Source organism: Rana temporaria, chromosome 9 (genome assembly GCF_905171775.1).
Source record: "Rana temporaria chromosome 9, aRanTem1.1, whole genome shotgun sequence".
NCBI lineage: Eukaryota > Metazoa > Chordata > Amphibia > Anura > Ranidae > Rana > Rana temporaria.
In genome coordinates, this window is record NC_053497.1 from 149,225,766 (window position 1) to 149,243,075 (window position 17,310).

Below are 17,310 nucleotides of genomic sequence, written 5' to 3' on the forward strand. Positions count from 1 at the left end.
CAATTCTAATCTTGGAATAGTGTGAGCAGGTTTTGGAGCTAACTTGGCTCTTCCTAGTAGAAAATCGACATAGGATCTCCCGGAGGGATCTATGATCTTGAGATAAGCCACGGCCGCTATAGCCTCGGTAAATGCATCGCAAAAGACGTGAATCTCTTTCCTCAGACTTCTTGAAGTTGAAGTGGGTGAATAGCAGCGTGGGATATTAAGTTCTTTCAGTACTTTCATGGAGTTTCTCCATTTCTCCCATTTAGGCAGCAGGTCTGGTGCTGGTTCAGCGTGAAGGTTATCTAAAATCTTCTGCATAAATGCTAGAAAGTGCTCTTGCATCTCAGGTTTGTTACAGAGAGTCTTCTTAAGTGCAGCAAATCTGGTTAAAGCTTGTCCTCGATTGTTAGGGATAGTAAGCCTTGGTACTCGGAAGGGTAATGGAGCTACCCAACTGTTGGAATTGTCCTTGAAGAACTCTTCATCCATAATCTTGATGAACTCCTTATCTTCGACTGAAGGGGCAATCTTGTTGTCATCGCAAGTAGTCTGGTACACTGAATCGCCAAGGTCCTTCTGAGAAGTGAGCTTGCAGTTTATACCTTGGAGTGCTTGATATGGAACTTTGTTTTTAAAATCAAGTCTTTCCTTCACATAATAATGCAATGGACATTTCATCGACCGATAGGCAACATTGGTTTTGTAGGAAGCTACATCCAAGAGCTTGTGAGATTGATCTAAACAGACTTCTCCTATTATCACCCATCCAAGATCAAGTTTCTGGGCCTGAGGAGCATCGTCTGGACCGTTACATAACTCTCTTATTTTATGGACTCTAGGAACGTCTCTCCCTAGTAGAATCAAGATCTTAAAATCCTTGTTAAGTGGTGGAATGTAGTCAGCAATGTGGCTCAAATGGGGGTAATGACGTGCAGCCTCTGGTGTGGGGATTTCTTCTCTGTTGTTCGGTAGCTGATCACATTCGATTAGAGTTGGAAGAGGAAACTCTATGTCCTCATATTCTGATGCCACTATGAAGCCATGGGCTCTTCTTCCAGAAGTATTGATCTTTCCGGCACATGTCTGCAAGGTATAGGACCAGGCCTCTCCATGAATGTTGAATAGGTCAAAGAATTCTGGACTGGCCAATGAGCGATTGCTCTGATCGTCGAGTATGGCATACATTTTTATGGAATTTTGTGGGCATCCTTCAGGAAAAACCCTTACAAGACATATCTTGCTACAAGACTTGCTATGAAGCCCTTCTCCACATACCTCTGTACACCTTGTGGTTACGGGGTTGGCATGTTGCTCAGTTCTCTCCCCGCCATCATCTGATGTAGGCTTGGGGTTGCTGCTGGGTGAAGGTTTCCTTTTGAACAGGTCTGAATGAAGAGCGTCCACATGTTTGGCACTGTTACACAGAGAACATCTGATGGTGATCTTACAGTCTCTTGCTAAATGATCGGAGGATGCACAACACTTGAAACAGATATTATGCTCTTTGAGAAATGACTTGCGTTCTTCAATAGGCTTGTCCTTAAATGCACGGCATTTGGAGAGAGAATGTGGCGCATTATGGATAGGACACTGTTGATTGAGATTGCTTGCCTTAATGCCTGTAGCCAAGACGTTGGATGCTACCTCTGTCTTCCTCACGGCAATAGGATACTTTAAATCCTTGAACTTACTGTTGGTGGCAATACCCCTTGAAGTGGTTAAAGGAGTGGTGGTTGTATCTGGATAGAAGAAGCTTGGGTCATTCTTGGATTTTGCAACCTTCCGCACGAACTCTGCAAAATAAGAAAAGGGAGGGAAGGAAACATGATGTTCATACTTATATTTTGATCCTACACTAGTCCACTTTCCCTGAAGATAACTAGGCAACCTTGCTACAATAGGATTCACGCCCTGAGCAGTGTCTAAATAGCTAAGACCTGGTAAACTAGGATCTAGCTTAGCAATTTCAAGTTCATGAAGGAGGTCGCCTAACTCTCTAAGCTTATGATTGTCCTTTACAGAGATCTTAGGAAAGTCGTTTAGTCTCTGGAATAAGGCAGATTCAATGACTTCGGGACTCCCATAGTCTTGATCTAGACGTTCCCAGGCAGCATCAAGGCCTGCGTTAAAGTTATAGATGTAAACAGATTTAAGTCTCTTTACTTGTTCTGAAGATTGTCGCCCCGAATACCTTATTAGTAAATCGAGTTCTGCTTGAGGTTCAACGGGCAAGCTCTTGATTACCGCCTTAAATGTAGATCTCCAACTCCTGTAGTTCTCTGGGCGGTCATCAAATTTATACAGTCCAGTTGTGATCAATTCTTGTAAAGCCATACTCTTGCTGAGCTCCGTAGCGTTGATGCTTTCAGTTTTTATAGCTACCGGGGATACTGATGGTGTGCCGACTTGAGCCATGGTTGGAATCTGAAGTTGGCTGGTTGGTGGAGCGAAAGGTGTTGCAGATGGGTTCAATCTAGGTAAGGGTCTGATGTCTGAAGGTCTCTGAGCATTTGAAGTTGAAGAGAACTGTATCACAGGGGTCATAGAGTTCATCCTGTAGTCTTTTGCTGTACCCTTGTAATCTCTATTTGCATAGGGTTGCGGTGGCACGTGAGCCGCGTAGGTTGACTCACTTGATTTTGTGACATGCGGTAGTTGCGGAGTGTCTCTGTTAGCAGGTGTGTCTAGTTGACCAGCTTGATGTTGTGACACATTGCCTTCTGGTCCACATGCTGGATGATTATGAGAAAAATCTCCAACTGTAGGTGGGACTGTGATGTCGTGGTTCTGGCTTAAGACGAACTGTAGGGTCCTTTCAATGGGGTCTTGACAAGCAGCCAAGCTGGGACAAGCTGCTCCTTCTTCTTCCAATAGGGCTTGTTCCAAGACAGATAATTCCGCCAATGCTACTTCCTTTTCTTTACTCTTCTGAAGGATTTCTAGCTGAGCTTTGATGGCTGCTTCTCTTTCAGAGCAGGCGGCTTGAACCTGGGCTGCTGCGACCTTCTGGCGAGCTTTGACTATTTGGTGGCTCAGTGTTGACCTTACAGAGCAGGACAGCAGTGACTTAGAAGAGGATTTATGATAGGAGCGGGCAGATCTAGAAGATTTTCCTGAGTGTCTGGAAGAAGCAGATTTACAGGATGTAGTTTCATGTAGCTGTGCTAATCTACCTTCTATCTGTGCCTTTGCTTCAAGATATGTGCTATGCCTCTGCTGGTCAGTAGAAGTAAAGTCCTTTAATTCCACTGCGGCTTCCTCTATGCTGGAATGTGACAATAGGGAATAGAACTTTTCAGAAAGTCTTTCATAATTCTCAAATGCCTTCTTAACCCTTGAGAGAGCAGTGTTCAATTGCTCAGGATTGTTGCTAGTTTCATTAGCGGTATTTATACAACTTAAAGTCTTATGCCATAATGCAGTCAGGTTACTAGATGTTTCTTCCTTACTTGCTTCATAAACCTCTCTTGCCTTCAAGGATGGACGAGGGCCTCTAGCGGGACGAGCAGAATGAAGTAAGGAGTCTGCTTTATCTTGGTTAAATGCAGGTGACTCTGTGGGATCTCTGTCATACATAATGACAAGTGCTGTAGTTTTGGTGTCTTGTTACAAATCTGCCAGAGCTGAGCTCTGTAGTGACTTCTGATATTAGGCAGATTGAACTGAGGAGCTGGATATTTGTGACATCTAGTGCTGCAACTGGTTCAGACTGGATGGCTCAGCTCACTATCACTTTATACAGGCAGGAATACACAGTTATTTCAGTAGATTCAGGTATTGGATTCACAACCAAAACAGCTTGACAATGATAAATCCTAGGGACTTGATGAAGCTATGATACAGTCTTTGAGCAGTTCAAAAGGTACTTATTGCTCTCCAATAAAGGCAAAATCCCTGGCAGTGAACAGTTATGGAGCATTTAGTAGAAGGCTGGCTTCATACACAGAGTAATGGTGGCTGCAGGAGTCACACACAGGCCTAACTCTCAGTGCACAGCCTGCAGATGGTATCCTGTGTTAGGATGTTTGTTCTTCACACACACACATGTGGTTACTCACGTTTCTGAAGCTGCAGAGATAGCTGTGTGATGGATTCTTCTGGAAATTTACTGTTCTGTTTCAAGCATCGGTTGTACCTGTGACAAGCTTCTTGTAGACCCAGTCTGTAAGGATGTATGCAGCAGGTTGAATGATGACTTTAACAGACAGCTTACTCAATGAATAAAGACTCCAGAGGTGTTTTCCAATGCTTCTTTATGCTTCAAGGTAACAAGGATATAAACATAGAGGCTTTTCCATAGGTAAATTTCCAATGAAGATACACAGCTCCCACACTCTGCAGACTTTTCAAGCAACTAAGACAAAATGGGTTTAGAGCAGGAAATGGTGGGTGGGAGCAACCAAACTAGCCAGAACAGCAGGGGGGGGTAAGGATCATACCAAATAACATAATAACATAACATGTAATAACTGCTAGACAGTAAAAGCTGCGTTACAGCACAAAGGGACTGTCCCTGATTTGGAGCAATGTCCCTCATTCCTCCTCATTTGTCCCTCATTTTGGTCTGACCTATTATAGATGTATAAAAAATGCACTTTTTATCTATCAAAAAGTGTTTTCCAGCACTAAACCTTTCATCTGATCTCTAAATTGCTGCATTTGTAAGTTCCAAGAGCCAACTTAATGGATTAGTAGTGGTAAAAAATCCCTTGTGGGTTCACCCAATCTTTTTTTTTTTTTTTTGTACAATCCTCCTTTAAGGGGGCGTGGCAGGGTGTGTGTCCTATGCCTACATACTTTTGCTGATAGGTGTCCCTCATTCCCATCTCAAAAAGTTGGGAGGTATGCAATGGATATAGGGCCTGATCCCCAAAAACGGCCGTAACTTAACTTTTGGCATTTAAGTTACCCCGCCGCAAAATCTCTACCTAAGTGCCCGATCCACAAAGCACTTACCTAGAAATTTTGAGCGGTGTAACTTAAATCCGTCCGGCGCAAGGCGTTCCTAATCTAATGGGGCGAGTCCCATTTAAATTAGGCGCGCTCCCGCGCCGGACAGACTGCGCATGCTCCCGACGCGATTTTCCCGACGTGCATTGCACGAAATTACGCTACGCCGAGTTTTGTGAATCGCGCCGGGTAAAAAAAGTTCCGTCGGGGAAAAAAAAGAGATGCGGCGGAAATTTTTTTTTTTTAAAAAAAATTGACAGCGTCGCGGGAAAGCAGGGTCTACTTTTACATGGTGTACTAACTTTACACTTTGTAAAAGCAGCCCTAATTTTGCGACGGCAAACTAATACTTACGGAGAAAAAACGAAGCGTAAAAGCTTTGTGGATCTCCGTAAGTGCTCATTTGCATACCCGACGCTGGATTCCGACGAGTAATGCCCCCAGCGGCGGCTGCGGTACTGCATCCTAAGATCCGGCAGTGTAAGTCCCTTACACATGTCGGGTATCCTGCCTATCTATGTGAAACTGATTCTGTGGATCAGTTCCATAGATAGAAACAGGGATACGACGGCGTATCAGTAGATACGCCGGCGTATCCCTTTTGTGGATCAGGCCCATAGTGCCAATATAGGGCAAGTAGACAAGTTGTAGGAGAGGTACAAGTTCAGGTCTGATCATTAACCTGCACTACGCAATAGAAATAAGAATCACATTTCAATACCTTAAACTTATATATAAAACCATTGGGTGCTAAAGGGGTGTGACCACATTAATACAAAACAATTTGAATGGGCCCCCTGCACACTACTATAGACCCTTTCTAGGAAACTTTGCACACAAATAGGGATTTGTTGTTCACATACATTGCAATACACATTTAAACTAGCAATCTTCATCATCACCATGGTGCCCTGCACTCACAGTGTTAGGCCCTTTTTCCCACAGGGTGGGTCCGTTTAACCGACTCTGCTTGCTCAGCGGGGATCGATCCACTGATCCCCGCTGAGCAGGTGGATGACATGTCCGTCTCCACTCACTGTGCTAAGATGGACCTGTCAAACTCCCGTCTCTATGGGGCGATTGGATGAAAACAAACCGCCTATTCATTTTCATCCGATCCGCCAGACAGATGGAAAATAGGACCACCATCCCTCTGGATTTGGCAGACCAGATTGGATCGGATAGCAGTGGGTGTCAGGAGACATGTCACCGCTGATATCAGTGGCTCCATAGGTGTAAATAGAGCATCTTATCATGTTCACCTGAAGAACTGACAGACGGACCTGATCAGACAGCCCATGTGAAAGGAGCCTTATGGTGCAGAGAACAACCCAAATGTGATAAGCGCTAGATATGTGCGATTCCTTTTGGCACAAATTTCAATTCTGACAAAATTTTCGTTATTCTGAAATTTGGATGTTCACGAATCTCCGAATCACAACAGTAGCACTGATGGCTTTAGTTGGCACTGGTAGGTGGCATTGGAAGGTGGCACTAATCGGCACTGGATGGTGGCACTGGTATTGGCACTGGCAGGTGGCATTGGCAGATGGCACTGGATGGCAGGTGGCACTAATTGGCACTGGCAGGTGGCACTGGGTGTCACCCCCCTCAGTACAGACCCCCTCTTCCTCCAGTATAGACACCCCTCCCTCGGTACAGACACCCCCCCTGCCCCCCGTAGTACAGACACCCCCCCTCCCTCAGTACAGACACCAGAGCGGTGTGTGTGTCCCACAAGCGCGGGCCCCTCCTCTGTGGGTGTAAACTGAGAGGAGGGCCGTCGCACTGGGTGTACCAAGATGGCCGCGGCTCCGGAGCAAGGCCGAAGCCTTTCCTGATGCTGTGACCGCGGCGGCAATCCGCGGATCACAGTGTGCCGCCTTCGGATCACAGATCAACAGTGATCCGTGGCACCGCTAGAGGCCATGTTAAATATCGGCCTAATTTGGGGAAAAAAAATCGGCCGATGACGATTTCTCCAAAACGGACAAATATCAGCCGATATATCGGTCGACCTCTACACAACAGTAATGAATTTAAATAATTTATAACAAAACGACAAATTCATTTTTATTATAATTTTTTCATTCAAACAAATCTTTATGTTTGAAGTATCTGAAATAACGTAACGGCATAACAAATGATCCAAATCGATTCAGATTAATTTCATTTTTATATTGCATTACCAGTTTTTATATATATATAAAAAATTCACTACATATGGAATGGAAACATTTAGCAAAAAAAAAAATACAATAAGGCCCAGTTCACACTGGTGCGAAATAAAGTCCTACGTTGTTGCATGACAAGTCGCACCCCATTAAGTGCAATAGAACCGTTCTAAAAGAAGCAACTTGAGTTGGTCCAACTTAGATAAAGGTTCCTGCATTACTTTTGGTGCAACTTTGGCACGACTTGCAATGACTTCGCACAAAAGGTGACTTTTAAGTCATGGCAGTGTGAACCGCGCCTTTGGCTGCTTTCACACTGCTTCATTGCAAAAATGTGGCAAAAACGCATGAGTGTTATTGCCGCAGTGCATTACATTTTTAATGGGTTTTTGCCACGTTTTATGATTCCGAAAGAAACAAATTTTCATCTCATTGTAATTTGAGCTTCAGCTATTGAGCGCTGTAAAAAAAAAAAAATAGCCATCTCACAGCACGTTAGATCAGCCTGTGAAAAGGAGTCTCTACAGTTTTGCCTGCTGACCGAAAATTGTATAAACTATTCCAGTGCAATGCTTATATTTACCTAAGGGTTATATCTATTTAACATTTTTTTTAGTCCTGAACATAAAATATACACAAAAACACATTCCCTTTGAGTTGGAGTTGGTCTCATTGTCTCATTCTTATCCTTTGTAGGGTACATCATCAGCTTATCCAGCTCTTCGCCCGGGGAATTGAAGACAAGGAAAGCAGATAAGCCTGACCGCTATGTTCGCCATGATGGGTGGCGCCAATTTCTGATGACACGCCAGTGCTCAGAACAGAAGGAATTATTTTCATGCTGCTGGCACAGCAAACATTGCTCAGTACAGTGCCCACTGGACAAACTCTTCACACTGCCATGCACTTTAAACCCCTGCCGGAGATCTTCCATTTACTTTATGAACTTTGGCAAATGCAGAATTTTATCAATATTTATCTGTTATACCCCATAATGGGGCACCAGTTATAGCTACATGTTGTTAATTTATAAACAGAAAACCAATATGACAAGCCTGGAGCTTGAGTGAACTATTTATGTTTGTAAAGGAGCAGCATTGAATTCATGACAAACGTTAATTTTCCTGGACTAAATTTTCTGAAGCAAAACCTTCCCACAATGGGCATTGTACAGTCAGAGGCACCTGCAGGCTGTAAAGAAATATTGCGAGGTCTGTGAATGTATATAAATGGTGCTTCTGAGATGACTGGATTTAGTTCATTAAAATTCCTTTACTTTAAATTGACTCAAATACAAGTGCTTTCTTGTGTCAGCATACAAGTAATTGTTTCCAAGCTAAGAGCGTGCCCTTGCAGTGGCAGAAAAGTGGTTGAAGACCAACATATGTGAGCATAAAGATGGTTTGTTACTATAGCCCAGCCACTCTCAACCAGGGTCCTCCAGAGGTTGCTAGGGGTGCCTTGGGCTGTAACTGATTGACTTCCTACTTGATGGTGCCTGCAAAGTTGCAGGGCCAACACCAGTAGGTAGAGCCGGCAGGATGGCACCAATGACTTTTGTAGCTGTCCAACAGGATGGCCTTCTGGCCACCACTGTAATGTCTCGTACACACTACCGGTTTTCCCGGCAGGAAAAAAAAAAACGATGCTTTTCCCAACGGGATTCCTCTCAAGCCTGCCTTGCATACACAAATTCAGGCCATATATATAAAATATAGATGCGCTAATATTAACTTAAAAGGTGATAAAACGTACAAAGAAAACTAATCAGGGAGAACACTCCATAAACTGTGAATTACTAATATGTCCTTAATTAGTGCACAGTGATTAGCAGGATTCCATGCAGGGAAAAAATCACTCTCTTCAATCTGAATGCTAATCCAGCCCTCCACCGCTGTGATCAGATGATACAGGCACTCACAGACAGGGATTGCATGAAAGAAAAGAGAAAAAACCTCTCATTGCGCAATATTCGATGACAGATCAAAAAATGTAATCAGAGCATTGACATATGCACTCACGAATCCCCGCTTTCAGTAAAGCATGAAAACGCCACTCAGTATGCTGTTTCCTCAGCTCGATCCGATGCACTCGGATTCGATCGCAGGCTCCTCCCTACGCGTTACGTCACAGGCACGTGACTTAGGAACCCATGAGTAAGTCGCGTGCCTGTGACACGCATGTGTTGAATCGTTTTTTTTCCCCTCGGGAAAGCATACACACGACGGGAAAAAGACCGGCGGGAAAACAAGTTCTCTTTTAATTCCCGCAGTTTTCTCGTCGGGAAAACTGCCATTGAGCATACACATGGCTGTTTTTCCTGGCGAAAAGCTGTCATGGCAGTTTTCCTGCCGGGAAATACGGTCGCGTGTACGAGGCATAAGGAACCTTTCACACTGGTCACCCAATCGGACCATCCATAGCTCCCTACGAAGTGGCGAATCTAAAACTCGCTGGCACCTGATCCGATCCTCTCTGCTAAAAACAGACGAATGGGGATTCCCATTCCCATCCGTCCGGCAATCAGATCAGATGACAATTGGATGGAAATGGACAGGGGGTCCATTCCCATCCGAGCGCCTCATAGAGAACAGCGGGCTGTGTCCGCTCTGCACAGTGGAGCAGACACCAATTTGTCATCTTCCTGATCAGTGGAGAGATCCCCCCGCTGAGCTTTCAGATGCGCATGACAGAGTCCGGGGGACTAATGCCTTGTACACACAATCGGAATTTACAGTGAAAAAAGTTAGATGGAATTTTTTCATCAAATATTCCGACAGTGTGTGGGCCCCATCAGACTTTTTTTCACCGGGGTTTAAAAAATAGAACGTGGAAAAAAAAAAATCCTATCCAAAATTCCGATCGTCTGTGTGGAACTCCAACAGAGAAAAAAACATGCATGCTCAGAATCAAGTCGACGGATTCTCGGAAGCATTGAACTTCATTTTTCTCGGCTCATCATAGTCTTTTACGTCACCAAGTTTTGGATGGTCGGAATTTGGTCTGACAGTGTGTATGCAAGACAGAAAATAAATGGAATACCCGCGCTTAGGATAAGAGGTGGGAAATGTAAATCATGTAAATTATAAGACTGCGGCCCCCCCCTCTTTTGTATCCCCCAAGAGGATACAAATAAAAAAGGAATAAAATTGGGGTGTGGGGATAGTGGCGCTGTCTGTTCAGTAGCCACTGGCTAAAGAAAAAAAAAATAAAAAAAAAAAGAGAGACACACGGCAATATATATGCACTAGTTCCACCAGAAATGGCGTCCACCAGCCTGGAATTATGATATAATGCTAGGCACAGCTGAGTATATCTAAACCAAAATATGAAGCAGCATCTAAACCAAAGTAATGTAACTATATAGTGAGTCACTAGAGTGGAAAACTATTGCTAGTTAGACCAAACATACTATGTGGATAAAAATAGGCGCATATGTGTGAAATAGATGCAAATAAAAATAAATTGAACTAGAACTCCGCTAGCAAAATATAAATATATGTGAACCTAAAGTGAGATAAAGTCCTGTGATGCCCGTAGCATAATAGTTGAATATAAATATAGTATGCGCACAATTGTGCAAAAAACATCAGCATATATCACCAAAAAGTATTGAATCCTGTGATAACCAGAGTTGGATATATGTACCCAACTGTGTTGGATAATGAAAAGTGTAACACAAAAACACCAAAAAGTGAAACCAAAAAGTCATAAGGTCAATCCAAAAGTATGTGTAAAAAATGTCACAAAAATCAGCAGTAAAGTTATGAATCCTCAAACAGTTAATTGAAATTCAAATTCAGCTTGAGTGCAGTAATCAACTTGAAACAGTGCTTCTTGCTGTGCTGGGTGATCACACTATGCAGTTTGTGTAAGCGCGGTGGTCCCGGTGCTCCCCCACTTGGGTCCCCACTCACCAGAAGCCCTCACCCCTGCAGGGGTAGGGTGCAAAACACGCTGCGATGTCTCTCGATCCCAATCCTTCCTTCCCTGAGCTCTCTGGGAATGACTTCCACCAGGTGGCAAAGATCTTCCTAATCGTCCAGACTCCTCCAGAAAAAAAGACAGGCTCCCATAGCGTGATATGTAAAAACCAGGGTAAGCTTTATTGCACTGCCAATAAGAGCTTGGCGTGCTAAATAAAATATGAGCGTGTACAAACAGTGTATAGTATTGCCCATAAACTAATCAGGACAAGGATAATTAAAAATAAAATTGAATAAAAAATAAAAAAGTTGAAAAAATAGTAAATAAGAGATGAGCTGTCTGCGATAATCGCAGATGTGCAGACACGGCACTATCAGTCCGGTATGTATGTGGTAGCAGCTGCCGGACGCCGTGCGCTCCACTGAGCTAGTTAGCTGTTCCACCCGGAAGTGCGTGTAACCGCTTTACGCGCGTTTCGTAAGGTAACTTCTTCTGAAGCGGGTCACATGCAAGACAGCTTGAACGGAATTCCGACGGAAAATGTTATCAGATTTTATCCCATCGGAAATGCCGATCATGTGTACAGGGCATAAGGGTTGCAATTCTTCCTCCGGACCACCAATGTAAGGGGCATTTTCACAATTAACGGGTTCCCTGAGATCTAAAAAAATATTTTTGGGGTTCTTATGGGGTAAAAAAGGTTGAGAAAGGCTTCTCTGGAGAGCTGCTGGAGATATAATTTAGCTGACAGCAATTCTGGTGGCATTTAGCAGGGCTGTCCAGACTAATCCATAAAAAGCCACAACAAAGCCTTAATTTCGTGTGATTATTACTCTAACATAAATATTAACTAACAACTGGACAAACTTAATTATATTCAGAAATGTTTATTTTTTGTTATATAAAACCTCATTCTATCTAGCAGTGGTGGAGACCCTTGTGTGACACCAGTTTTTGAGCCAAATTCACAGCTAGCTAGAAGTTGGCCATATCCAGGTCTATATGACAGCAAGAAGGGGTCTCAGCATCTGTAATGCCGCGTACACACGGTTGTAAAAAAATGACGTTTTTAATGGTCTAGAAAAACAATGTTTTTTTCAACCCAATCATTAAAACGGCCTTGCATACGATCCTGAAAAATAAAATGCTCTAGCAAAGCGTGGTGACGTACAACACGTACAACGGCACTATAAGGGTAAGTTCCATTCGGATGGCGCCACCCTTTGTGCTGCTTTTGCTGATTCACGTTTTTTTAACGTCGTTAAAGCCCACACACAACCATTTTTTACAATGTTAAAAACTACAACGTTAAAAACGATGTGAAAAATTAGAGCATGTTCGAAATTTTTAATGCCCATTTTTAACGACCTGAAGACAGGGGAACAAAACAGGAAGCGCCACCTAAGTGCAATATGTTAGTCACAATTTATTGAGTTAAAAAGGAAATGCACTTACAAACATGTATAAAAAACAGGCTCATCTGTGTGCTGTATACACAGTGCGGTCCGGTCTCAGGTGCATCCAGGCTCAGGGGTAGGCAGGAGAGTGTAGAAATTCATCCTGTAGTAATCAGGAAGCCAGCCAGAACCAGCGTGAAACACAGACGATGATGTCACAGGAAGCGGAACCAGAGAGAGCACCAGGTGAAGGACAGTATGAGGCAAACCACTGAGAATCTAGGCTATGCGCTCGGAGCCTTCTGCTCCTTCTAAAGGCCTAACACGGTACTGCAGCTATTGTGCTATTTATGTGCTGTGACTGTCAATGGGACAACAGGTCCCAGCACACAAAATAGAGGCAGTGAACAGAAGAAAAAAGAAACATGTTAAAGTGGAGTTCCACCCATAAATAAAACATTACATCAGTAGTTGTAATTAGTCCTTTACGGGGAAAAAATTTTTTTTTAGATGCCTTCAGAGTGTTGTTGCTAGGCAGAATAGTTAATCTTCCCACTTCCTGCACCTAGGTGCTTAATGCTTCCTAACCTACACCGCACAGACTCCTGGGAATGTAGTGGGTGTAACTTTCCAGGAGTCTGTGCACTCCCCAGTCTCAAAGAATCATGTGACTTGGACAGCACAGGTGCTGAAACCTGATCTGACACTGCTTGTGCAGCACTAAGCATGTACGAGATCTGCAAGGCTGAAATCCAGGAAGTCATACAGTCTGGCTTCATGATGCCCACACTTAAGATGGCCCCAGTCAATTTCTATTTTATAAAGTGTCTAAATGCTGTAACAACCTAACAAAACGGACCTTAGTTTACAGACTAACTTTACTAGAATACATTAAGCTTGTGTATTACAGGGGTATTTATATTTAAAAAGTGAAATTGTGGCCGGAACTCCGCTTTAAGATACCAAGACCCAAGGAGAAGGAAAAATCAGATAAAGGGGAATAGCAATGGGAAAAGAAAAATAAAGAAAGAAAAATTAAACTAAAGATATTATATAAACAATATAAAAAAGGTCTTAAAGCGGAAACAACCGCTAAAATAGGAACAATCATAAAAACGGTATCTCCACCAAGTGATACACGTCAATAAATGCATACCGGTGTATACTATGAGAATACACTTAAAACATATATGTGCATATACATTAAATAAAATACATTCTCATATAAATGTTAAGACTAATTAAAACTAATTACACCTAATTAAAATGGATCACATATCCACAATTCTGCACTGATATTCCACATGAACTGCTAACCAACAGTGGTGGGATAGGTTTTTTCTCTAACAGTACACCTCCTGTAAAATTTCTCCGAGGGGTCTTAGGAATTTAAAACAATGTAGTTTTTTGGACCAAGACCTGCTTAACGAGTGGTCACATATTTCAGAATTCTGCACCACCAAATGGATGGATATTATCATCCAGCAGAGAGAAAGGAAATTTCTCGTTCTGAAAGAAAAAATCCACTGCTTATGCACTGATATTTGCAAGGTTGTTCCACATTTACCAAATACTTGGCTACAGACGCTAAAGAGAAATATCATTCAACGTGAGGACGACCTGATTCGTAATAAACCTGACAAGTTTAGGAGAGATCTAGATGATTATAACCTTAAAAGGGTATTTTGCTGGAAAAAGCCCAGACATAACACTGGTTTAGTTCCACTCATGTCCTGCCATCCTTACGGCAGGAAGCTTATCCAGCGGAGCTCCACCAATCCCAATATGGGATAATTTCCAGCCATTCCTAACTCTCATGTACAACCTGTTCCTTTGGTTCCTGCGCCAAAGCCACAACGTTATAGATAATCCCCTAAACGGATCCCCGCTCTCAATAGGTTGTTCAGCCAGGTGGTCTTGCCCCCATCCACTTTGGACACCTCTAGGTCGATCATAGCCCATTCGAGCATACCCTCAGTATCCCCTGCCTCTCTAGATGTGATCAGTCTTCCTGACCACACATCTGACCCATCTCCAAGGCCCTTAAGTGTGTCTGAGAGCATAACAGTACATGTGCCTCTCAAAAAGAAAACACGTAGAAGAGGAAGGGAGAGAGGGTCGAAGTAGAAAGAAGAGAGAAGATGAAAATGAGCAAACTGTAAAAATTTACAATTTGTCTGGCATGGAAGTATCACCCTTTGATATTTCCCTACTTAGCAAGGGACTTACATTTGCACCCACTACCCATCCAAATCCTTTTACTTTGTTCAAAGATTTGAACAAATTTATTAGAGATTTGACTGTTCAAAGGTTCTACAACATACAAGCTACCAAAAACTCTAAACCTTCAGATATACGAGAACCCACCAGTCCAATGTCCACTAATATTTCCCCTGATACAGATCTTGCTGTTCTACAGGAACGTTATGATGAAAATTTTCACGATGAAGTCTAATGCCGCATACAGACGGTCGTTTTTTGTGATGAAAAAAAACGATGTTTTAAATCATGAAATAAAACGACGTTTTTGAAACATCATTTTCAAAAACGATGTTGCCTACACACCATCGTTTTTTCACAATGCTCTAGCAAAGCGAGGTTACGTTTCACCACTTTTTTCCATTGAAGCTCACTTCATAACTAGCTTCTGGGCATGCGCGGGTTTAAAAACGTCGTTTTAAACGTCGTTTTTTGGTACACACGGTCAATTTCTGTGAAACAAAAAACGACGTTTTGAAAAACGACACCAAAAATTTGAGCATGTTCGAATTTTTTTTTGGTCGTTTTTTTGAAGACATAAAACGACGTTTTGCCCACACACGATCATTTTAAATGACGTTTTTTAAAACGTCGTTTTTTTTCATCACAAAAAACGACCGTCTGTACGCGGCATTAGAGTGGCTAACTCAACATGTTTCTACACCCCCCCCCCCCCCACTATACATACCTCCCTAAGGCCAAAGTCCATTTTTAATTCCACCCATTGCAAAGGCCCCTATTTACAGTCTTTTTATCAGGTAGTTTACACAGACTTAATTCAAATGTGCAAACAGGATTCTTCCCATTCTCAGTTCAGATCTAATCTTAGTAGTATGGAACGTCAGTCTTTGGAACAGCTTACCAAGAATGATAGTATTATAATCAGATCAGCAGATAAAAGAGGGAGTATAGTTATCCAAGATAAAATTGAGTATTTAGATGAATCTCTGAGACTTCTGTCAGATACTAGCACATACAGAGTACTTGCCCATGACCCTACTAATCTTTTCTCCATTCTGGCACCTTCTCTAACTCTCTAAAACAGACTAGTCACCCCCATACTTAAAAAGCCTTCCTTGGACCCCACCAATCTTAACCTACGCCCCATCTCCTTGCTCCCCTTTTCCGCCAAACTCTTAGGCCTAGTACACACGAGAGGATCGATCTGGCAGATTTTGATCTCATGGTTGTACTAACCATGAGATCAAAATCCCAGCGGAATTCCCTCCGCGGTGACGTGTCGCGCCGTCGCCGCGATGATGACGCGGCGACGTGCGCGACGCTGTAATATAAGGACTTCCATGCATGCGTCGAATCATTACGACGCATGCGAGGGATGGAATCGGACGGATTGATCCGCTGAGTCTGTACAGACCAGCGGATCAATCCGCTGGACTGGATTCCAGCGGATAGATTTCTTAGCATGCCAAGAAATTTTGATCCGCTGGAAATCCATCGGCCCGAAAAAAATCCGCGGATAAATATCCGCTGGATCGTACACACCAGGGGATCTATCCGCTGAAACCGGTCCGCGGATAAATTTCAGCGGATCGATCCTCTCGTGTGTACGGGGCCTTAGAATGCCTGGTCTACAACCAAGTAACCACCTCATTAAGAATAACCTTTGTGATCCCCTTTAGTCTGGATTTGACCCTCAGCACTGCCAAACTCATCCACCTTACCACCGCTCAATGTCCTCTCCTCTCTGCCATTCCCTCCACTGGCTGGCACTCACCCAACTAATTAAATTCAAAATACTAACAACAACTTACAAAGCCATCCACAACTTACCTCCCAGGTACATTATTAACCTCTTCATTCCTCCTCTCTAGCTCCCTCGTCTCCTGCTTCCCTACAGAGCCTCTTCAATCCTATGGAACTCCCTACCCCAATCTGTCCGACTGTTTTTTACTCTGTCCACTTTTAGGCGATCCCTAAAAACCCTTCTCAGAGAAGCCTATCCCACCTCCACCTAACAACTGTGGGCCATATTCTGAGTAAAGTTACGATGGAGTAACTCAGGATACTCCATCGTAACTCCCTTTTTTGACCCGTGTATATATGCTCCTGATTCTCAGAATCATTTTTGCATAGATACACTTAAGATCCGCCATCTGTAAGTCACTTACACTGGCGGATCTTAAATGCAATGACGCCGGCCGCCGCTAGATGGCATTTACATGAAGGAGTCATTTGCATATGCAAATGATCCTTCTACGCCGATTCACGAACGAGTTCGCGTCGCGTAACCGTCGCTAACGTCGTTTGCGTAAGCGGAAACTTACCCCTGCTATATGAGGGGTAAGTTTCCGCAAGTCTCACGTAGGCCATGTTACGGATGGCGTCGGGTCCCCGTCGTGTTTTTTCGTCGGATACGTCGTTTACGTAAGTCGTTCTTGAATACGACTTTACGTCAATGACGCACACGTCGGCGTCATTGACGTTTTCCGCCGAGAACTGGAGCATGCGCACTGGGCTTTTTGCAGCCCGGCGCATGCCCAGTTCTTTTGCATCGGGGGCGCGCTTCATTTGAATAGAAGCCGCCCCCTTGGAGATCCGCCAGGCTACGCCGGGACACTTACACTCCGCTGTCCCAACTTATGGAGCAAGTGGTT

At 43.4% G+C, this 17,310-nt stretch overlaps 1 protein-coding gene across 2 annotated transcripts in view; it reads left to right on the forward strand.

Moving 5' to 3' along the window:
* The window catches only part of LOC120914227 (ceramide kinase-like), a 72,246-nt gene extending 63,848 nt beyond the window's left edge, over window positions 1-8,398 (forward strand). For both annotated transcript variants that reach the window (XM_040324826.1, XM_040324827.1), the window contains exon 13: window positions 7,809-8,398. In XM_040324826.1, coding sequence (XP_040180760.1) covers window positions 7,809-7,869 — 61 coding nt within the window. In that variant the 3' untranslated portion in view covers window positions 7,870-8,398. The remainder of the gene's footprint in view (window positions 1-7,808) is intronic.
* Window positions 8,399-17,310: the final 8,912 nt, after the last annotated feature.